The sequence below is a fragment of the Puma concolor genome, chromosome B4 (genome assembly GCF_028749965.1).
Source record: "Puma concolor isolate L17-30 chromosome B4, mPumCon1.1.hap2, whole genome shotgun sequence".
NCBI lineage: Eukaryota > Metazoa > Chordata > Mammalia > Carnivora > Felidae > Puma > Puma concolor.
This window is the reverse complement of record NC_141673.1, coordinates 9,208,520-9,231,592: the sequence shown is the minus strand read 5'-3', so window position 1 is coordinate 9,231,592 and position 23,073 is coordinate 9,208,520. Positions and strand designations below refer to the sequence as shown.

The 23,073-nt window shown below is 58.1% G+C and overlaps 1 protein-coding gene across 1 annotated transcript in view; it reads left to right on the top strand.

Moving 5' to 3' along the window:
* CACNA1I (calcium voltage-gated channel subunit alpha1 I) overlaps positions 1-23,073 on the top strand; it is a 116,135-nt gene that overhangs the window by 1,107 nt on the left and 91,955 nt on the right. Inside the window, exon 2 of the mRNA XM_086712218.1 lies at positions 9,337-9,596. Coding sequence (XP_086568344.1) covers positions 9,358-9,596 — 239 coding nt within the window. The 5' untranslated portion in view covers positions 9,337-9,357. The remainder of the gene's footprint in view (positions 1-9,336; positions 9,597-23,073) is intronic.

The window sequence follows — 23,073 nt, the reverse complement described above, 5'->3', positions numbered from 1 at the left end:
TGTGATGGGGTCTGACACGCCATGTGAGGAATGTCCTAAGGCTGGAGTGCTCAGGGTGGCCTGAGCAGGGACCCAGTCTATCCTTCCGTCTCCCACCGCCCTGAGGATCTGCCCGGCAGATAACGGCCACCACCTGGGAGCTAGGATGCCATGCAGACAGGGATGTGGTGTCCATGGGCTGGGCCCGTGGGAAAGGGTCTGGCTGAGGAGATCAGGCCTGCTTCCCAAGACTGCAGTCCTCGTGCCCTGCTCACGCTGTCAGGTCACCTCTTGGATCAGTATTTCCCCTCAGCACCAAGGACTGGCTCTGGAAACTCTTGTCCACCCTTCAGGATAAACTTTTTGTTCAGACTCCAGGACCTGGGCTGGGCTGGGGACAGGGTGGGGAGTCTAGCTACCTCCCTTGCTGCCTCTACCGTCAAGGCTGAGCCAGAGGGAGGGGATGCCAGTGGGTGACAGGGTAGGGCGACACTGAGTGGGGACCAATTCTGAGGCTGCAGTGGGGGGGGGGTGGGGAGGAAAGGGAGGAGCACGTCCTGGGGGTGGGGTGGGGGTGGGGCTGAGCTGGTCTGACACCAAATTCATGAAGCCCCGTGCGCCCTGGAGGTGCTGCCCTCCCTCCCCAGCTGCTCAGAGCAACCCAGCCCTGCCCCCTGGGCACCAGGAGGGTCAGCTCTGGGGAGGGGCTGCAGGCCTGGCAGAAGTACCACCCCCCCCCCCCAATCTCTTTCCTGTCCACCTCATTCGGGGTGCTTCTGAGAGGGTGTCTTCTAGGCCCACCAGGGGGCATCACGCAGCAGTTCCTGAGTCCCTGTGCCCTGACTCCCCTTGACCTTGGGTGCGGAGGTGGGGGCAGAGGTTGCTGTGAGAACGGCTCTTCTCTCACTGTCACCGGCGCCAGATGGCCTCCCCCGGACAGCCCACAGCCAAGGCGTCTTAGGGACCGCTGTGATCGTAGCTCCTCTGTGTCCTGGACCCAGCGCCACACCCTCAGCGCTGGGCGTCGCTACCTGTGACTCTCCCAGTCCCCTTCGTCATGCCCCCTGCGCTGCCGTTTCTGCCACCCTCACCTCACACCCCAAGTGGGACTCCCCTGGGCCTCAGCCCTCCCAGGAAAGTCTGTTTCTGGATACCACTCGGCTCTCCCCCACCCTGGAAGGGCTCCCGCCCCCAGGCAGCTTCTGAGTGCTTTCCAAGGTAACAAACAGGCTCTTGTGAGGCTCCCCTCCGCTGCCTTGTTCTCTGAGTGCCCAGCCCCCAGCTCAGGGTGCTCAAACGCCACGTCTGGAAAGATGGGATGCCAGGCTGGGTGTGGGGGTCCAGGGAGACCCCACCGGGCTGCACGGTCCTCCTTCCCTCTTCTCCATCTCCTGTCCTCCTTCCTGTTTCCTTTCTTGTCCTCCCTCCCCCACTGCTCCTTCAGACCCCTTCCCTCCCTCCACTTCTTTTCTGCAGAATGTTTTCTTCCACACACATGTTCCCAAGATCTGCTCTTGCCTTGTGCCCTCAACCCTTGCGCCCACAGTCCAGGGAGGTGTGGGTGTGTGGTCTGTGTTCATGCTCCGTGATCCGTGGTCTATGGATCTCGGTAACTGCGTGTGTGTGTGGGGCTGTGGGGCTGTAGGTCCGTGGGTCCGAGGATCCGTAAACCTGTGGGTGTATGTGTCTGTGAATCTGTGGATATGTGGATTTTTGGACTCGTGGGTCTGTAGGTCCGTGGGCCTGTGGATCCTGATATCCAGGAAGATGTGGGCTGAGTCTCTCTTCCTCACGGCTGCCAGTGTAAGGCAGGAAGAAAACAAATCGGATTTCCTTTTCTCTCTTGTATTTATTAAGCACCTACTATGTGCCAAACCCTGTTCTGGTTACTGGGGGACCTAGCAGTGAACAAAAGGGAGCAGACAAAACCTGCCCTCTTGGAGCTTCTGTGCCCCCGAGAGGGGGCCTGGGGCCTCCCCTGTGCCAGGTGCTGTGTGGGCATATGGCTACAGGGCCTGGTTTTCTCTTGTGCCCTTGGAGGGGAGAACGAGGCTGTGTTTGGTACGTAGGCGGTGCAGATTGTGGAGGGCTTGAAAGCACAAGGTGTTTGGATGTCCTTGAACAAGTGTGGGGGGCTTCAGAGGCTCGTTGGGCAGGAGAGGATATGAGGGAAGTAGTTTCTCCAGGATGGAGGCCATGGTCTTTTGGGGCTGGAATTTGGCACAGACCTGAACCTGCCTCACGGACCTTCTCCCTTCATCGCAGATGCCCTGCCTCTGCCAGCTCCCCCTTTTCCTGCACTCTGGCCATGATGGTCTCACTGATGATGCATTTGTTAAAGTTTATTTATTTTGAGAGAGAGAGAGAGAGCGCACGCAGTGGAGGGGCAGAGAGAGAGGGAGAAAGAGAATCCCAAGCAGGCTCCACGCTGTCAGTGCAGAGCCCGACGTGGGGCTCGACCTCATGAACCGTGAGATCACGACAAGATCAAGAGTTGGACGCTTAATCGACTGAGCCACCCAGGCGTCTCCACTGATGGTGATGCATTTTAAGAAGAATATCAGGCTTTCTCTCTCCTTGCCACTGACTGCTGACCCTGATGAGCAGTGAGGGCCATAGGCAGCTCTCTGTCGGTCCAGGGACTTAGGCCTCCTCCCTGGATCACTCGACTCTTGTCCTCGGGTGGGGGCGGGCGCGAAGGGGGAGAGACACGAGCAAGTTCACAGTCATGGGGTTGGCCCAGAGGGGCAAGGCACTTAGCATTACGGGGGAATCAGCTTCTTGTACAAGTGGGACAGTACCTATCACCTTAAAGGGTTTTTGTGAGGCTTAGGAGTGTCTCTGCTGTGCCTAGCGTGGGGCCACACGCTGTCCTCCTTCCCCATTTGCTGTCCCTTTAGTGAGGTAGAGAAGGAATCACGTTTTGCATTTTATACAAGAGGAAATGAAGCTTGGGGAGACTGTGTGTTGTAACAAGAGTAGAGCTGGGACCCGAACCTGGGTCCTGAGACTCCTGATCCAGTGCTCTTCCTACTAGAACAGCCTCCCTGTCTCCAGGGACCACATTCACCCTCGTTTTTTTAGCTGAAGTAAGACCCAAGGCCCTAATTACTGCAGAAGGAGTAAAAAATGATCAGCAGAGTCGCCTGCTGGGAAATGTTCAAACACACGGATGGAGATTCAAATACAGCTTCACTTGCTGGCACTTGCCATAAGGCTGATAGCTGACAAACAAGTGACAGTGTCTAGTGACAGACGTGTGGACAGGTAGTGGGGGGGGACGTTGGCAGGCTGCTATGTCCTGTCCACTGCCTGGCCTGCCTGGATGACCTTTTACTGGTAACATGGATTTGGGCCTTCCAGATCCAAATCCTAGCTCTTTCACTCAGTAGCTCTTGACCCTGGGGACATCCCTTAAACTCTGTGCCTCAGTTTCCTTACCTAGCTAGTGGAGAGAACAAAAACACTTACCTCGCTGGATCGTAACCGGGTGCCTGGCATACAGTAAGTGCTCAACAAACAACGTTGGCTATGACTCTTGTTAGCTGCCCATGGGAGGGCAGTCTGATTCAGTTCATTGAACGCCGCAGAGCTAAGAGGCCCAGCTGTTGATTTTGGTGATGGGACCAACATGATTGCGGCGTGTGCAGGCTCAGCTGGCCAGACCAGAGCAAGTTCCGTGTCAGGTCGTGCACTTGGGGGCCATCCTGGAGCCATTCGTCTTTAGGCTAGAGGAGACTTGCCTTGGCCGCGGTTCCCCTGAAGAAGATCTGAGGAGACCAGTGGACCACATGCACCAGAGATGCCCCTGTCTGACTGGGTTGCCAGTCAGGCTCTGGGGCTCCCAGGCTGCATCGAGAGAGGGCCCCACTGCAGGATCAGGCAGGTGCCCTCTCTGCTCTACTCTGGGTTTTTTGGTTCGGCCCTTGCAGGGGAAAGTGGGCAGACATAAGTCTGACGGGGGATGGGTCCCAAGGAGCAGATGATCTGGAAATTGTCGCCCAGGGAGTGGTTGAGGGAGCTGGTGACAAGAGGCCTGGGGCAGATGAGGCTCCGGGGTGGGCGGGCTGTCGTCTCTCATCTGCAGGGCTGTGGTGCGGAAGAAGGAGCAGACAGAGGTTCCAGGGGCTCTGGGATGTTGGCTGGAAGATTCTGGGAGGCAGCCTCGCAGGGACTTTTCTACAGACCTCCAGATGGAGGCTCTGCATTGGCGCATGCGTGCGTGCTCGTGTGTGAGTGTGTGTCTGTGTGAATACGGTGAGTGTGTGAAGTCCACGTTTGGGTTGGTGTGAGTAAACGCTAAGCATGTGTGAGTAAATGCTGTGCGTGAGTGTGTGAGAGTACATACCCGGTTGTGCACGGCTGTGTGTGTGTGTGTGAATGTTGCGCGTGTGGTCTTTGGGCTGCTGAGCATGTGGTGACCGACTAGGCCCCTTTGGGGTTCCCGCTCTTTTCAGGGACTCCCCGTGTGGGGGTCTGGGGCCCATACGAGTCTAAATCCAGGCACTGCGTTCCTGGGGCTCGTAAGTCCCAGGGTTCTGGAATTGCACGGCCGAGGGCTCGAACAAGCATGGGAGACTGTTGTGGGGCCCCTGTGGGCCGGCCCAGTGTCCGGTGGTGTGGCCGGTGGCTCCCGTGTGCCGCCCCAGTGCATCCCCTGTCCTTCTCGCAGTCGTGCCACGGGACTGTTGTCACCCTCATTTTACAGCTGGGTCACCGAGGGCCACTGCCGGGCTGAGCGGTGCCACGGTGGATTGGTGTCCGAGCGGGGACTCCAGCCCGGGTCCTGGCTTCCAGCCCGTGCTCTGAAACATCTTGCTAGAGAATCTGAGGTTATTGTAGTTAATACCTTGGGCCTCGAAGGTTCTGGGTGATTCTAAGATATTCTGAGTCTGAGATTCCTAGATTCTAGTATTCCCAGAATGAAGTCGCTGCTTATTCTTTTAGCTGCAACATCAGCTGATGTGTGTGGTTGTCGATAAAGGGGTAAACAAATGGTCTGCCTGTGTGTGCCTGTGAATACACAAACACACGCATGCATACGTACACACACGCGCGCGCGCGCGCACGGCCTGGGATGACCAGGCTAGGCCTCAAGGCTTTTTCCACCAGGGCTCTGAGCTCTGTAGATACAAGGCCTCTCCCCAGCAGGCTCCAAGGGCTCTGGAGTGCCAGTTGGAAGATGCTGGAAGGCAGGCTTCCCCACAGACTTGGGAAGACTTGGAGGGTCTGTCTACACTAGGGGTCTTGGTTGCAGCAGCAGGTATATTGTCACTGTCTGGTGACTCAGTTGGGAGCGAGGACCTGGTCCCAGGCTGCTTTTCCCTGTCCCAGGGTGGTGTCCGTTATGGTTCGGTGCTTGGGCTGTGGAGTGGCAGACCTGAACTGGGACCTCGACTCTGCCTTGTGCCAGCCGAGTGACCAGGGGCGCTGCTTGACTTCTCTGGACCCCGGTTTCTTTCTCCATAAAGAAGAAATAAGGGTGGTCTCTGCCGTACGTCAAGGGGCGTCGTAGAAATCGACATAAACGATGCACAGAAAGCCCCTTGCTCGTTGCCTGGCACAGAAGCAGGCTCAGAGCCTCCGTGATGCTGTGGTGGTGATGGGATGGTGGCGATGGCAGAGAGAGGACTGGGGCGGCAGCCCCTGGGGATGGCACAGCTGGCCTCATGCATGCTTGGACACCCACCTTCACGGGGCTTAGAGAGCCTTCCCGTCCACATCACGTGAGGCCTGCTGAGGCAGGCAGGAGGAGGGCTGATCTTTACAGAAAGGCCGAGGCCCCGAGAGGCTGGTGGAGTCGGGAGTGGGGGTGGGTGTGTGTGTTCCAGACACAGTGGACTTCTTCTCTTGCCACTGTACTTGCCCACAGAGGCCAGTCCAGTCACCATACCGCTGCCTGGCGGGCCTACCCTGGGAGTACTTTGAGGGAGGAGTCTCAGGATATGGAGGCAGCCCGAGCTCTGGGGCCAGAGGGACTCGAGTTTGAATCCACCAGGGTTGTCACCGGAAGCCAGTTCTGTCATGTCTGTGAGGCTCAGTCCGCGGACAGGTTGGAGCTCGGAGGCGGGGTGGGGGCGGAGGAGGACAGCTGCCAAACCCTCAAGAGCTTCTAGCAATAGGCGAATAGGCAGCCGGGGACAGGAGCAGACCTTCAGGAACAGGGCAGAAGGAACTGGGGCTATACGGAGCAGGTCACAGGGTGGCACCCTGAATGGGCACTGGAGAGCAGGTCAGAGGGTGGAGGCTGGGTGGGCACTGGAGAGCAGGTCAGAGGCTGGGTGGGCATTGGGAGTGGGTTGGGGTGACAGGTCAGAGGGTAGAGGCTGGGTGGGCCCTGGAGAGCAGGTCAGAGGGTGGAGGCTGGGTGGGCATTGGGAGTGGGTTGGGGGTGACAGGTCAGAGGGTGGAGGCTGGGTGGGCCCTGGAGAGCAGGTCAGAGGGTGGAGGCTGGGTGGGCATTGGGAGTGGGTTGGGGGTGATGGCCTTGAGAGTAGCGGTCTCTGGGAGTCCCACGGTGAGGTGGGAGAGGTGTGAGGAAAAAGGACTGGGAGAGTGTGACAGTCTTAAGCAGGACCAAGTGAGGCAAAAAGCAAGTCAGGACAAAGTGGACAGAGCTGAGAGCGAGGAGGTGGGAGGGGGGAGTCACGTGTGGTTCCCGAGGCCACGGCGGCTCTTTGCACCTATGTGGTTGTGGGAGGGGTTTGGGCGGTGCTGGGTAGGGTGGCATCGGGCCGGAGCACGGCCAGGCTTTTCTGCCTCTAAAATATGTCTCAAATCCACCCCTCTCTTCCTACCTCCGCCAGCATCCCAGGCCAGGCCAGCCCATCCTTCCTGCCTCTTCTTGGCCCTCCCTGCCCCACCCCTGCTCTTCACTCACTCTCCCTTCGGCCCTCAGAGGGATGGCTTAAAAACACAGACCTGAGCACACTACTCCCTGCGTACAACCCTCCATGGCTTCCTGTGGCACTTGGAATAGAACGCAAGCTCCTTGGATGGGCTCACAGTGGGTCCCTGCCAAACACTCAGTTTCATCCCCCCCCCCCACCCCCCCGCCCTCGGCTGGGCCACACTGGCCTCATTTCTCTTCCCTAAACACACTGAGCTCATTCCAGCCTCCCAGCCTCTGCACATGCTGTTCCTTCTACCTGGACTGCTCATCCCACAGATCACACGCCCGCACGCCGGTGCCTTCCGGTTCCTGTTTTTAATCTTCGATGTCTCTTCCCTTAGGCAAAGCACTTTCCCCACTCCCACCTTCTCCCCCCCCCCACCCCGTGTGTTTACTTCCCCGCACATTCTATTCATTTATTCAACGAGTATTTACTGAGCACCTAGTATGTTCCAGGCACTGTTCTAGGCACTGGGCGGGGCGGGGGGGGGGAGGATACAGCAGTGAACGAGACAGACCATGGTGCCGGGTGCTCTTACAGCCTTCTTTCAGGTTGGGCAGACAGGCACTAAATCATAAAGATATAAATTCATAAATGATACGGTATGTTTGGTGGCGATAAGGGCTCTGGAGCCCAGAGGGAGAGAAATTAATTGACTCGTGTGTCTCCTTTGCTGGAGTGTCTGCGGAATGGAGGCTGGTGCCAGATCTGGCTTACTCACTGGCAGGGCTGCAGAGCCTGTGAGGTGCCTGCACGTAGTAGGTGCTCGGGAAACATTTATTGGACAGATCCATGCATCGTCAGGACCTGGGGGACAGGGGATGGGAGTTGGAGGAGAGGGTGTTCCAGAGACAGGGAACCGTGTGAGCAGAGGTCTGGAGGAGGCAGCCAGTGCTCTAGGACCTGAGGAGGGAGGTCCGATGTGGCAGAAGCAAGGGGCCAGCAGGGGGTGGTGGGCGCTGTGGTGGGCAGACCTGGAGCCACCCCTTGGGGGGATGTTTTTCAGCCCAGTGGTTGACACGTGGCAGGCCAGGTTGCCTGAAAGCTTATGTAAGGCCCATGGCTGTTTTTCTGGAACTAAGAGCAGAGCCTGGAGCTTGGGAGAAGACTCTGCCTCCCTGACCAGCCGGGCAAAGGGCCGGGAGGTGCCAACTCCCGCCTGTTGCCCCTGGGAGCCAGAGAAATGTCCAGACGCATCAGCCGTGAGCAGCTCAGCGGCCGTGGTCAGTAGTCCGGTGAGCACCACGAGCTTAGTTAGGCTCCAGCTCCCATTGCCCAACCCGGCACCGTCAGGGTCCTGGGGCCTGGGAGACCCCAGTGCACGAGGATTCAGGGACTGGTGGCCTCTCAGAGCAGGTGGTGAGGGGGCAAGCCTGTTCTTCCTCCTTCGCCATTGGCCAAGCAAGGCCACGGTCAGTCATCACTAAATCTGGAGCACGGGTGCTGGGACTCTGGCGTCTAAGCGTGCCCTGCTTCTATACTTGGGTCAGCGTGTAGCCTTGTGTGCCCTTCCTTCTCTGGGTCTCAGTTCCTCCGTCTGCACGGTAGTGCCCCTGGGTTGTTGTCGACGTCAGACGAGACCATGACGTGGGAGTGCCCCTGAGCCGAAGTCGGGAGCAGCTATGTAATTTGCGGAACTCACTGCAGAACGAAAAGGCGGGGGCTCCTGGCCAACCATTATTAAGAATTTCAACTCGGTGACAGCAGAGCATTAAACCAAGAGCCCTTCTGAGCGTGGAGCCTTGGGTGGCCACACTGGTCACACTCCCGGGAAGCCAGCCCTGCTTCCCTCTGCTGTTACCAGGCTGTGTGCCTGTCCTGTCCCTTCTCTGGGCCTCAGTTTCTCCAGCTGTAAAGCCAAGAGGTTGGTGTGGCAGGTGTCTGAGTTCTCACCTTTGGGAGGTGGTGGGTGGGGTCCCTGGGCTCGGTTGTACGTCTCAGGGGGAGGTGTCGTTGCCTCAGGGAAGCCTGCCCTGATTCCCTCCCGGCTTGCCCAACTCCCTGGGTGTCTGGCCCTGTAACACTCCAACCTGTCCTTAGTCAACACGTGTCATTCTGGCACTAATGTCTGACTTTTCACCAACATCCCTTTCTTCCTTGCAGATTTTCTTTGTTTTCGACGATGCCATAAATCTATAGCTCTAGTCTCATAAAAAGCCCACAAAAACCCCAACAGTATTGCAATTACATTCTAGGAAGGTTTTATTCTTCTTACTTTCCATCGCCCCAAACTGGGGCTGAGCAAAGTTGACCAGACTTGTCTCAGGACCACTCACTGGGAGTGGATTCTGACTTGGGTGCATCCGGGCCCTCAGCTTTTTCCTGATCCTCATGGCAGAGTGAGGACAAGGGGCCTACGGACCTGAGGCTGCTCTGTCTGGGCTGCGTCCCCCGTGAGGGAAGGCGGGGTGGGGAGTGGGTGCCAGGCACCCCCTGCCACATGCCACGTCTCTTCCTCCCCCAGGGCTTCTGGTTTGGCGCCAACATGGCCGAGAGCTCCTCGCCGCCCTCCTCGTCTGCCGCTGCCGCAGCCCCAGCAGCTGAGCTGGGAGTCACGGAGCAGCCGGGGCCCCAGAGCCCCCCTCCCTCCCCTCCAGGCCTGGAGGAGCCCCTGGATGGAGCCGATCCTGAAGTCCCTCACCCGGACCTGGCACCTGTTGCCTTCTTCTGCCTACGACAGACCACCAGCCCCCGGAACTGGTGCATCAAGATGGTGTGTAACCCATATCCTTTGTGTGACGGGGCCGAGCTGTTCCCTGATGGAGCCCTGCCTGCCACACCTTCCTCTGGATAGGAGGCCGTGGTGGTGGTGAGCGAGCTCAGATGGCGGGTCTGGGGGAATGTCGGGGCACAGAGGGCGGACCGATGAGGACCTGGCGTCCTGCTGATGCGAACGTTCTGGAAGTCGTTGATGACCTGGGGGTTGGTTCAGTGCCCGGCTGGCTCAGAGAGTCGTCCGGTGTGAGCCCCGGGTCTACGCTGGGACTGGGGAGGCCGTGTTAAGTGAGACCCTGGCCCATGGCTCAGCTCCCGGTGACTGAGCCATTTGGTTGATGGAGGCCACATGATGCGAGTCCGAAGGGGACCCTGTGGGCGTGGACCCCGAGGCGGCAGAAGGCAGCCTCACAAATCTTCTTGCCTCCACTTGCTGCCCCTGGTCTGCCCGTGTGGCCCCTGTTACGACCCTTCGCTATTTCCCACTGCCCTGGAGGAGTAGAGCAAAGTCCTCCCCCAGCCCACCAGGTGCCACCTTACTGCTCCCCCTGCGTTCTTCTAGGCCTCAGGGCCTTCCCACGTGCTCTTCCTTGTGAAACGCCTTTCCCTTCCCTCTCCACCTGGCACAATCCTTCACTGCATCCTTCCGACCGTGGCTTAAGTGTCACCCGCTCAGGGCAGTGTGCCCCGATTCCCCCTTGGCCTCTCCGTTTGTTGTCACTCTCTAGTTGTGGCATTCCGAAGCTACCATCTGCCTCCTCCAGGGAACCGTCAGGTGAGCGGCACACGGACCGAGCGTGTCTTGTGTGACGCTGGACCCCAGCACCCAGCACCCAGCACGGTGCCTGGCGCGCCACGGGCTCGCTCTCCTTCGGTGTTCGCCGGGCGCGTTTTGGCGGTGTCTGAGCTGGGTCTCCAGTAATGAGTGGTGTTGGGTGGACAGGGTGGTGGGGAGGAGGCTACCTCAGGAACAAAGGCCAGGAGAAGAGAGGGACGAGGGAGTGAGGGACAGTGGGGAGAGAGGAGGCGGAGAGGGGAGAGGGAGGCTTGCAGGGGGCTGAGTGAGGAGCTGGCCTGTGTTCTCAGGGCAGCGGGACCAGGGTGAGTTTACAGCAGGGTGTGATAGGGAGAGATCAGTGTGTTAGAAAGATGGCTCGGTGCTGTGTGGAAATGGGTCGTGGGGTGAGCCCAGGAGGAGGAGGAGGCTTTGGGACCCAGACATGGTGGCCTCTGGCTTTTGGGGCCCACCAAGCAGCACAGAGTCTCTGCCAGGGCTTGAGGCCACCCAGGGTAGGGTCTGAGCCCAGCTCTGGACACCTGGGATACCCGGGATGCAGGCTGGGGTGAGGACGAGGCCCCCAGAAAGGCTGGGGGAGGCAGCCATGCTGAGCCCAGGACTGCTGGCCTCCCTGCTATGTCAGGGGCTGGGTGATGAGGCTCTCTGCTGGCGTGGGTGGAGTGTGGATCCGGGCGCCCCTAGCTGGGCAGAGGGCCAAAAGCCTTCACGGTCCTTCTGCGGGACAGCTCAGGAGGTCTCAGCCATGGTTAGAGGGTCTATTCAATAAATCTGTTCACCCAGTGCTCTCTGACATCAGCCCTGGGATCGTGGAGGACAGAGAAACATAGCTAGCTGGTCTGCCCTGAGGAGCTCCCGGGGGCAGGGGACACAGGCACCATCCATGGGAACAGTTTTAGTACAGTATGTTGGGGAAACCTTAGGAGCCTGCAGCATGTAAGCTGGGGGGTGGCCAGGCCAGGAAAAGGGGGACCACAGGAGCTTTGGGCCTTTGAGGGAGAGAAAGGCTCACTGGAAGACTGGGGAGACAGTGGAATCATGTCACAGGGACCTTGCCTGGGTGGGACAGAGGTTGATTCTGGCTCTGCTATTGGCTGCTGTGTGACCTCGGGAAAGTTGCTGTACCTTTCTGAGCCTCATAGAGTCCAGACAGTTAAGACTGGGCTGGGCTGGGTTGGAGGCATGGCTCAGATTAACTTGGCCTGGGAGTGTGACCTAAAAACAAGGGTCTGGATGACACGGCCTTCTCTAGCTCTGGGAGCCGCCTGGGGTGCCAGCCATAGTTGCCCACACCCTTGACCTCAGGCCCTGATCACTGAGCAGCCCACAGAGACCCTTCCAGGTTGCCACATTTCTGGCCTGTCGGGCAGACAGAGCCCCTGGGGTCCTCTGGCCTTTGTCCTCACCAACGCCCTTGGCTCCACACTGTGCACCTGTGGGAGGCTGGGGTTGGGAGTGCCAATGAGGCCAGCCTCGGGAGGGGAGGGGAGGGGAGGGAAGGAGACCTGCCCCTGGGCAGAGCTGGGCTTGGTCCCCTGTCTCAGGGAGAGCCCTGGGTCCCAGCATGTGGAAGCCGCGTGGGGGAGGAGGGCTGTCAGATTCAGCCCCCTCCTTGGGGGGGACTCCCCGACCCTGGGAGCTGCTCAGGGCACATTGGGCTCCCCGGGCCCCGTGACAGAGCTTCTGAGGCTGGGTCGAAAGATGAAGGGTCTCTGCCTGAACCGGCTGCCTCGCTTCCGAATTCCCTCCTAGACCAAAGATCTGATGACTCGGCACTGGAGCAGCTTCAGAAGTGTCAGGTTCTGGGACTCTCCTACTGGAAGCTTCTGTGATTAAGTCTAAGCGTTCAGAGTTTAGATTTAAGGCTCAGGGCCATTAACATTCTAAGCCTCTGCCATTCAAAGCCCGTAAAGTTCCGTGTTTCAAAGAGGGCACGAGTCTGAGATTTGGTGGCTGTGGCTGCCTGTCATATGTGTTTGAAAGTCTGAGGACCCGAGATTCTAGGCTTTGTGAACACGACGGTTCGGTGCTAAGATTTCATAGCCTGAATCGGATCGGTGGGAGAGAGGCTGAGGCAGGTTTTTGCAAGTGCAGGCCCACATGACCTTGGTGTCCGCAGGGGCGCTGGAGCAGAGACTTGACGGGGGGGGGGGGGGGGGGGGGTGTGCTCAGGCTGGGCTTTAGGGTCCTGGTGTGTGTGTGGGGGGGTGTCTTTGATCAGGTGATGCAGGCTCTTGGATTCTTCCCTGGCCAGAAACCTCCCTTCCTCCCCTCCTCCTTGGGAGAGAGCTCAGGGAGGGGGCAGTGCTTAACCAGGGGGCTCCTCAGTGGGGACACCGTTGGCATCTTGGGTGTGACAGCATTTTGTGGTCCAGGCTGTCTGGCAAATTACAGGACATTTGGTGTTTTTGTCCCTAAATATTAGTAGGTAGTGGCCCCCAATCTTTGTGACATCCATAAATGATCGTCCACACTTCCAGACTCTGCACGGCTCTGCTTCCCATCAAGAATCCAAAGGAATGATGGACGTGTAGGCCTCAGGGTCAGGCCGGCGGGAGCAGCTATCAGGCCCGGCGGGCCAGGGTCGGGGCAGGGCAGGCTGGCAGGGTCTGCCCAGAAAGACTGTCCCCAGTGCTGACGTCCGTGGTTCATGAGGGGCCCTGGCTCAGAGCCAGCTGCCCTGTGGAACCTGGTGCTCCCTGACTCAGCCCCTCACCCAGCCCAGAGCTCGGCCCTGAGTCACCACCTGACTCACTGGAGAGTCAGAAGGCTGCCGGGACCCTCCCTGAGCTGGCGAGCCGGGGTGGGAAAGGGCCGCTCACCCAAATGTCAGCACCACCGTCTGCCTGGCCTGGGCCTCGAGCGTGCACCGTCGGCCAGGGTTTCAGCCGGGAGGTCTCTGGGTCTGAAATGTCAGGGGATTGATTGCGCGGCTTGACTCATGGGTAGCTGGCATGTGGAAAAGGCTGGGGCCCTGAGTCAGACAGACCCAGGGGCTCCTGCCACCTCTGATTTGCTGTGTGACCATGGGCCAGTTTTTCCCACCTCTCTGAGCCCCGTTTTCCCACCGTCAAATGGGGGTAGTACCCTCCCCCCCCTTCACAGCAGCGCACGATGACCTATGTGCAAATGGAGTTCTGCAGACTAGAAAAACTGCCACACGTGTAGGGGCGCCCGGGGGGCTCAGTCGGTTAAGCGTCCGACTTCGGCTCAGGTCATGATCTAACGGTTTGTGAGTTTGAGCCCCACGTTGGGTTCTCTGCTGACAGCTCAGAGCCTGGAGCCTGCTTCGGATTCTGCGTCTCCCTCTCTCTCTGCTCCTCCTGCACTCATGCTCTGTCTCTCTCTCTCTTCCTCTCTCTCCTTCAAAAATAAATAAAACCATTAAAAAAGAGAAAAAGATAAACTGCCACACGTGGTTATCACTCTTCCTATCCGAGCTCAGAGGCGAACAGGGCCCTCACGTATCACCGGGCAAGCGCTCCGCTTGCCTCTGCAAGATGTTAGGCATCGAGCCCTTCGGTGGAACATACGCCTCCGGAGGACATTGTTTCCAGGGAAAATCAGACTCGATCTCTGTCATTTAGGTAAGTTTGTGCCAGTCACGCTGCCGGTAGTCACGGCCTCGTCCGTGTGAGCGCTGCTGGTCAGCATAGCCCCCTCTTGCCGGGTGCCTCTGGGAGCAGGACCCATCAGCTGGAAACCCACCGATTTTCTACCCTGGATGAGACTGTGAGAGCCCTTCTTCAGCCAGGATGTAGTAGAGCAGGGATGAAAACCTCGATTTCTCTGAATCCCCAGCCTCAGCATTTATTCAGGACGCAGCGGCCACCTGCAGAGTCTGGAGAAGTGCCCGGTCCTCCTCCCAGGGCAGGGAGGTTTGCTTCACAGTGGGGAGGGTCTCCCTGGGTTTCAGCATCTACATTCGGAGGCTGCCTCTGGGGCCTGCCCGGGGCCATCCCCCGGAGGGCTGTGCAGCCCCCTTCCCTTTGGACACACTCCGGGGCCGCTGCCTCCCCCGCCCCAGCGCTAAGCCAGCGCCTCTGCTGCGGTGCAAAGCAGCCATGCATGGTGGGAAGCCAGTCGGCTGTGAAGGCCGCCTCTCTGCTGGGCGGGGTGGGTAGGGCGCCAGCCCGGGCTGGGAGGACAGAGATGCCAGCTGCCGGTGACCTTGGATATGTCACCCCCCACCCCCACCCCGTGCTGGCCCTCGGTCTCCCTGTCTGCAGGATGGGAGGGTTGGACGATGAGGTTGGGAAGGGACTGGTGGGGAACCCCCTTCCGGCCCTGCTCAGGGAGCATCTCAGTGGTGTCTGTATGGACCACCAGGAGCCGTGTTCCTTGTGAGCGGGTTCCCTCGCTCTGTGCTTGTGGCTGGGGTCCTGGCTCTCATCTGTGCCCCCGGCCCCCTTCTGTCTGCTTCTGGTCTCCCGCCTGGCTCCGGCCTTCTGCTTGCTCTTGCTTGGAGGTCCACCTGGTCGAGACCCCAGCTGTGCAGACCCTCTGACTTTGCCAGTCACTGGGCAGGAAGGGGGCAGGGCCCACGGTCTCGTCACAGCTCAAGCCTCGTGCTGTTCATGGTGGGGGTTCGGCACGTTTCTTGGAGGTGCACGGGCTCTCGTTCATCTCTCACCCATTCGTGAGACCATTCGACAAGCCTCTACCGAGAGCGTGCCATGCACCAGGCGTGCACAGAGGACAGCTGTGACTGTTTTGGGCGGAGGAAGGTGCCTCTGGCTCCCTGGGAGAGACGTCAGCCGGGAGCCCATCCAGAGCGGGCACCTGCGGGGTGGCGATGAGGAATGACGGTGGCCCAGGGTGCTGGCGGGGAGAGACCGGCCTTGGGGTTGGTGTTGGGAGAGGGCTCAGGTGGCCCCAGGGACCGTGGCTTGCGTGAGTGTGAAGGAAGAGCAGCTCTTGGCTTCCTGGCCAAGAGGCCTTTGCCTTTTCTGAGCCTTTGTTTGCTCATCTGTGACCTGAGGCTGTGGCAGCCCCCAGCTGGGAATGTCAGGGGGTCCGGTGGGAATTCAGAACAAGCACTGGCTGGGCTCCTACAGCGTTAAGTGCCGAGCGGCAGCTGTGAGCACACTGGGGCCAGTGGGGTAGCTGTGGGGAGCCATCTGCGGTGGCTCAGGACAAGGGTCCTGCAGGCGGTGGCACCTGGGCCCCAAGTCTTTGACGACCTGAGAAACCTATGGCCGGGCTGCTAGGGAGAGAGACTGTCGGTGATGGGACGTGCTGGCTCCTGCGGGTGGGAGGGCCTGAAGGTTGGACAGTGGGAGGAGGAGAAAGCCTGGGGAGCCCCAAATGTGGTAGAGGAGAAGAGGGGGTGTCACCTGCAAGAGGACTCCCCCCCATCGCCTTGCTATGCCTGGTCTTTGGGCCATCCCCTGTCTCTGAGCATGCTACCTCTCCGTCCTGCTGTACCAGATAGGGCCTCTGGCCACTGGATAAAGGCCTGGAGGAAACTTCTGAAGGTTTTAAACTATCAGGAAGTCCTCCCGTGATCTAACCTCCATCTCTTCTGTCCTGACCCCTTTCCCTATGGCTGGGCTGTTGGGAACATCTGGGGTTGAGTTTTTCCATCTCCTTCTGTCTAAACAGACGGCTGCTGGGATCTCACCCCTCCTGCCCCACTGACAAGGTGGCAGGCCCTCCCTCCCCTCCCCTGCACGGTGAAGAGAGCACCAGCCGGGAGTTGTGCAACCATGGGCGATCAGCTCTGCCCTGACCCGGTCTCTCCCCACTACTCAGCTTCTCTTCAGGGGCTCCTGGGGCTCCCTTGTGTGGAAGGGGGTTTGTCATCCATAGAGAGCTGTGTGCCCAGGGAGGGCTGTTGTCTCCCTCCCTCCCTGCCGCCTTTTATTTGTTTACTCATTCCTTCCTTGCTCAGGAACCTTCCATGGCTCCCGATCACCCCCAGAACAGTCTCACTTAGCCTGGATTTGAGTCCTTCCGTGGTCCACCTGGGCTGTCCTCCAGCTACCTTTCTGCTGCTTCCCTTCGTGCTTTCTGTTCTGGAGCCCCAAACAAGTGCTGATGTTCTCTGACACCCCCTGCCTCCCTGCCTTTGCTTATACTGGGTCTGCCCCCTGAGATGCCCTCTTCATGCTTCCGTGGCCACAAATCCCACCAGTCCCCCAGGCCCAGCTTCCTGGCCACCACCTGTGAGAAGTGTTCCTGGATCTCCAGCTTCTTCCTCTCTTGACCCTCCAGCTCTTTTTTTTTTTTTTCTTTTAATGTTTATTTATTTTTGAGAGAGAGACCCAGCATGAGCGGGGGAGGGGCAGAGAGAGAGGGAGACCCAGAATCCGAAGCAAGCTCCAGGCTCTGAGCTGTCTGCACAGAGCCCGATGCGGGGCTCGAACTCAGGAACTATGAGATCATGACCTGAGCCGAAGCTGGACGCTTAACCGACTGAGCCGCTCAGGTGCCCTGACCCTCCAGCTCTTTATCAGTCCTTCTTTGTGCTACAACTTTCCTCTCCGCCTCCGGGGGATGGTTTGTGGCTTGCTTTGTCTCCTCCATCTTGCCCAGCGCGGGCCTGGCACTGATGGGCTTGTGCCTCACCTTCTAGTTCATACGGTACTGTCCCGCCCCGCCATGGCCTCTCAGGTTCTCTCAGCACCTCCTGTGAGGCTGCAGGGCCAGGAGTTTGCTAGCCCCATTCTACAGCTGGGGAGACTGAGGCCCAAGAAAAAAGGGAGGCTGACTTGCCCAAGGGCACACGCTGAGTAATCAGAAAGCCAGGGCAGACTGGAGCCCAGCACTCTAGACTCTGAGGCCAATGCTGCACCTGCCTGGCCGGCTTATGGCTGGGGAAGGGGTTCTTTACGGGAGGGTATCCCCTCCTCCTGCAGCCCCGGGCTAATGCGAATGCCTGGGCGGGTGGCCCCTGTTGCTGGAAGGAGCAACACATATCTGGGAAATGGCCCGTTGCTCTCCATCTGGTATAGAGAGGGTTGACTTTTCTCAGATGCAAAAGTCAGCATCAAGCTGTGCCCTAGGGACGCTTCTGGTGGCCAGACTGGATGCGGTGCTCTCGGTTGGTCAGCAGGGTGGGCTGGACTCTGGTACCATCGCGTGGTGATTTCTGTGCAACCAGAGCTGCAGGTGAGGAAGTTGCCCCCGATCCGTCCTGGGGGGCCTTGGTGAAGCCTGCCTGGAGGAGGGGGCATTTGGCCTGGGTCTTGCTGTGTGAGTAGGAGTTTTCCCGAAGAACAGTTGAGGGATAGTGTTCCAGGCAGGGAGAAGAGTATAAAGAACAGTGACCGGAATCATACCCCTGTGATGCAAAGTGGGATAAAGGCTGGGCAGAGGGACCCTCAGGGAGCCGTGGCCACCGGGAGGAGGATGGAGCGGCCGGTCGGGCCTGCCTGGGATGCTGCAGGAGGTGTTTGATGAAGGAGGAGACCCCCAAGCCAGGGCAAGAGAGTCTTTGATGGGTGAGAGGTGGAGGGCGTGGGGTGGCATCCCAGCTGAGGAAAGCGCCTAGTCAGATGCCCGAGCTGAGCTGGGGTCACCCCGGATGTTTTGTTAACAGCATGGCGTGTGCATTGGGTGAGGGCAGGAGTGAGAGCTGAGCATCGAAGGACATTGGGGGTCCGGATCTGGAGGGCACAGGGAGACACTGCCCCGGGAGGGCACTGGCGTTCACTAAGGACCACCCGTGTGCGGGGAGCATTTCATCTTCCCCGGCAGCTCAGGCGGCTCTAGAGAGGCCCATTTGTCAGGGGGGCCCAGAGAGGTGGAGTGCTTGTCCAGGGCGGCAGTGGCCCCGTGGGGCTTCGGCCGGAGTCCAGGGCGTATGCAGCCCTGTGAGACCTGACTGCAAGGCTAGTGGTAATTGATAGGGAGCAGGAGAATTAGAAAGAGGGCTGGTTGGCTAATGAAGTGTCAGCCCCCTGCTGGGGCATTTAAAACATGATTGGATTTGTATTCGTCCATCTTGCCTGGGTGTCTGTGTCAGGAGCCAGCTTTGACCTGCCACCTCCCTCAGACTGTCCTGTTGGGAGACAAACGGCCCCGTTTGTTTCTCTCCGAGAGAAATCGATCCGTCTTTTTAATCAGCCGGAATGTCTTTCCGCCAGTCTCTCTCTGGCTCTCCTGTGGGGCTGCCTTCCACCTTTCTGGCCCCGTCTGTCCTGTGGAGCTGTGCTCTGGTCTCCCTTTTCTCTCCCCAAGTGCAGATCCTGACACTGGTGCTTACTGCTGGTGATGCTGAGCAAACAGCTCGACCTCTCTGGATGGCAGTTTCTTTCTATATGAGAAAGCAGGAGGAGGAGGCGTGGCTGACTGTGAGGTGCTATATGGGGATGGGAGGGCTTGGAGCGCTATGGGAGGGCTGGGGGTGGGGGTGGGGGCGGCAGGTAGAGGTGCGGACAGCAGGGTATTCAAGGTCTGCACCTGGCTTCTCCCACAGAGCTCTCTCCTGCACCTCTGTGTCAAGTGAGGAGATGACTGAGGATTGACTGTCCCCCGAGGTCCAGTCTGGGGTCTGCCGAGTGCGAGCTTCGTGACCTCAGGCAGGTCACTCCTTCTATCTGGGTCTCAGTTTCCTCATCCATCAAATAGTGGTGTGGGGGAGGTTAGGCTGTATCGGTGATTTTCAGGGATGATTTTGCCCCCAGAGGACATTTGGCAATGTCTGGAGGCCTTTGGGGCTGTCACAACTTGGGGAGGGTGTGCTACTGGTTTCTAGTGGGTAAAAACTTACGACACACAGGACAGTTGCCCACGACAAAGAACAATCAGGTCCTAAACGTCAGTAGTGCCCAGGCTGAGAAACCCTGGCCCAGGTGGTCCCTGGGGTCTTGGAGAGCTCTGAAAGTGTGGGCACAGCAGGGAAGGGGGTGTAGAGTGAGAGAGGGAATCTCTGAAGGAGGAAGTGAGGACAGTGCTGAGTCCCAACCTGAAGGGTTCCTGTGGTCATGTAAACTTGGGGTCGAATTTTGGAGCTGCCATTTACTAGAGTGTCCTATTTCGAACCACCTCCCATACACCCACCTGTCCTTGTCCCCACTCATCGTTCTTTACTCCATCCATCCATCCATCCATCCATCCATCCATCCATCCATCTTTCCATCTCTTCATCCATTCATCTGCCCATTGACCCATCCACCTTCCTTAACCTTTACATTCATGCACTTAACCCCCCACCCCCGTCACCTTCACAACCATCTACCCATTCAATCATCCATTGACCCAAAGGCCCCACCCCATGCTCCTGTCTGTCCATCTATCAGCCCATTTACTCACTGATCCATTCCCTTCTCTGGCGGATACTTATTGATCAACACACTTCCCCCAGTCTCTCATCCACCTCTTACCTGCTCAACGCCCAGTCAAGCCCACTTCTTGTACCATGTGTAAGGCCTTTTGTATCTGACTTATTCTCCTCACCTTCTCCTAGACTGTGAGTAACTTGAGGACAGGCTCCATGATCCATTAGTGCCTGCCTCTTCTTTAGGCCTTGGCCCTCAGCCCTGCACATAGTAGATGTGCAGCAAAGCTTTCAATGAAGTGCATCCTAGCAAGCAAGGTTGGAGGTGGAGGTTGTGTGGACAGAGAGGAGGCTGGCCAAGAGCACTTAGACAATGGGCCTTGGATGCCAAGCCAAGGAGTTTGGAAACTCTCTGGAAGGCCGTGGGGAGCCGTGGAAGGCTTTTGGTTTTGGAGGAACCCACTGGCTGCGTGTAGAGGCTTTGCAGAAAAGGCAAGGCTGAAGGAAGAGACTGTTCAGAGTGAGGAGTGGGGAGTGCAGCCTGCCTGGGGCAGTGGGGGTGCAGATTTGTGGGTGGAGGGGAGAGATTTAGGTGGTGAAATGGACAGGTCTCTGAAAGGGACAATGGGATGAGCGGGAGGGAGCCTCTGGAGGGTCCTCATCTGGACAACTTCCAGCACGGGTGGTGGCTGGGGGACCTCATTCATTGGGGGAGGGAAGTGCAGAGAACTTGGCAGTCTGGGAGAATATGACCTACCCCATTATGATGGATTTGAGGTTCCTAGAGACAACCTAGGGCATGTCTGGGAGGTCTGTTGGTCAGGATGGAGTGAGCCTGGGGCTGGGACAGATTGCAGACCTGGTCAGCTTGCTGACCACCAGAGTTGAGGCCTTGCGAGTGGGTGTGGGATCAAGGAGAGGAGAGGGGAGACCAGAGGCTGGGGAGCCTGAGAAAGGCCAACATATGAGGGTCGGAGCCCATGAAGTAGGAGAAGGCCCAGGTGTCCCCAGGGCCCGAGGGGGAGAGAGTTTCTAGAACAAGATCTTAGCCTGGGGTTCTTTTCTTCTCTTTTTTTTTATTTTAGGAAAGAGGTGGGGGTGGAGAGAGAGAGAACGAGGTGGGGAGAGGGGCACAAAGAGAGAGAGAGAGAATCTTAAGCAGGCTCTGCACTTAGCTCGGAGCCTGACTGAGGGCTTGATCCCATGACCTTGGGATCATGACCTGAGCCGAAATAAAAGAGTTGACGCTTACCCAATGGAGACATCCAGGCGCCCCTGGGGTTCTTGAACCTGGATGGGGTCAAGTTGCATGTTTGTTTTCACTGATGTCAGACCGAAATGGAGCCTTTCTATTATGAACGGAGGTAACAAAGCACGGTGTGATTACTGGCAGTTTCTGTGGCTCACTAGTAGCAATCGTTGATGTCTCCCTGTAACATTCTGGTGCTTGTGGACTTCATCACTGCTTTACCGTCACAGTATCAGACCTGCCACTGGCCCTGGCTCTTCATTGTGTTGATAATGAATCTTGAGTGGCTCTCCTTCCTCCTGAGTTTGTTTGTTTGTTTGTTTTAAATGTGTTGACAACTCTTTTAACATAACTGGCTTCCTTCCTTTCTAATTCTGGGCATTAAAAAAACGTATGCATTAAAAACATTATCCTGAGAAGGGGCTCATGAACTTCCCCAGGGGGTACGGAGAAGCCAAGAGCTGTGTTTGCAGGAGAGCGCATCGGGTGTGCCCAGGGCTGCGGGCCAGATGGGCGAGGAGGAGAGTGTGCACGCGTGTCAGCGTGTGCAGGTGCTGGAAGGGCTGCGGGGCTCCGTGGGAGTGCATACATGAATGTGTGTGTGTGTGTGTGTGTGTGTGTGTGTGTGGTCGCTGGCAGGCAGGGGAGATGTGTGGCGGAGGACTGGTCCCCAGGAGGCCGAGGGAGAGTGTCATCACCCTCTGTCCAGCTCTCACCCTCTGTCTGTGTCCCCGCCAAGTGTCTGCTTGTGGTTTCTGGAGGGCAGGGACGGCATCTTCTTCATTTGGGGTTCCCAGACCACTGTGGGCCAACAAAGGGGGTCTCAGCGAGGGGGTGCCGAATAATGGCATAGTGAGTGATGGATGTTAGAAAGGAGAAGGGGGAGTTCGGGGTGGGAAGGGAGGCTACAAATCCCTGCAGCACAGAAATGCCTCCTTAGACTCCTCGATGCCTCCAAGTGATGGGGACCTCACTCTTTTCTGAGGCTGCAGATGCCCCGAGCAGCTGCTCCAGGTAGGGCTCTGGGCACAGAGAGGGATCGATACCCTCTGCCCTTTGGAGAGCACAGCCTGGTTGGTGGTGAGAAGAAGCCAGAACAGACCACACTCAGTTTGATAGCTGATATAAGTGGGGGACATTCAGGCCATCGTGAAGGCTTGGGGGAGGCATCTGTTCCCCCTGCCTAGGACTCCAGGAGGCCTCCCCGAAGGCACACCTCCTTTGTGGGTGGGATCTTGAGGCTGGGTCAGCCCACAGACAGTGGGGCTCTGGTCCCCAGGGCCTTGCCCTGCCCTCCCCTTTTCTTCGGCAGTGGCTGAAGCCTCCTTGGCTGGAGTTTCTATCCCATGGACTATCCGCCCTGGGGTTTTCTTCCAAGCTAGCAGCCCCTGTTTCCTCACCTCCCCCACTCCGGCTGTCTACACCGGGCACCGAGGCTTGCTGGGCATCTGGGAATCAGAAATGTTGGCCAAATTCAATAGGTTCTCCAATTATGGGGCCTCTAAGACGGGGACCTCATCTCACCCCGCAGGAGTTCTCAGCCCACTGAGACCCGGAAGCGTATAAGCAGAATCAATTAACCCCGGGCAGGGCAGTGTGTCACATGGGGAGCTCCCCACTGTTGGAGGCATGTAAGCGGAGAGGCCTAGGACCATCCGCCCAGCAGGTCTGTCCACTTTAAGGAGCAGTTTTCTGTTCCACCTCAACCACCATATCACCTTGGGCAAGTATCTGGACCTTCATTTTTGCATCTGTAAAATGGGTGTAATAATGTCTGCCGTGCCTGTATCCTGAGGCTGCAGCGGGCAGGGGAGGAACGAATCCTTAAACAAACAGAAGACAGGATGGTGTGAAATTCAAATCCCTCACTAGCTGCGGCCTCGGTCTCGGCAAACCTGTCACACCCTCCCTTGCAGGGCTGTGGTGACGTTTCCCATGGTGGGGGGGGAGCTGGGGTCTGGGACAGTGGCCACCCCAGCAGGTGCTTGTGTGGTTTTAATTGTTGCATTTGATTTTTCCTTGTCCCAGTTGCCCTTCATAATTTTTTTGTTGGCCCTTTTATTGAGGTAAGATGTACATGCAGTAGAGCTCACAAACTGTCTTGTCCAGCTCAAGGCATTTTTCCATATAAATACACTACTGTGACCGCACTCGGGCCAACAAGAGCATCTCCTAAAGATGGAGAGAGCCCTGGGAGCTCCCTTGTCCCCCAGCCCCA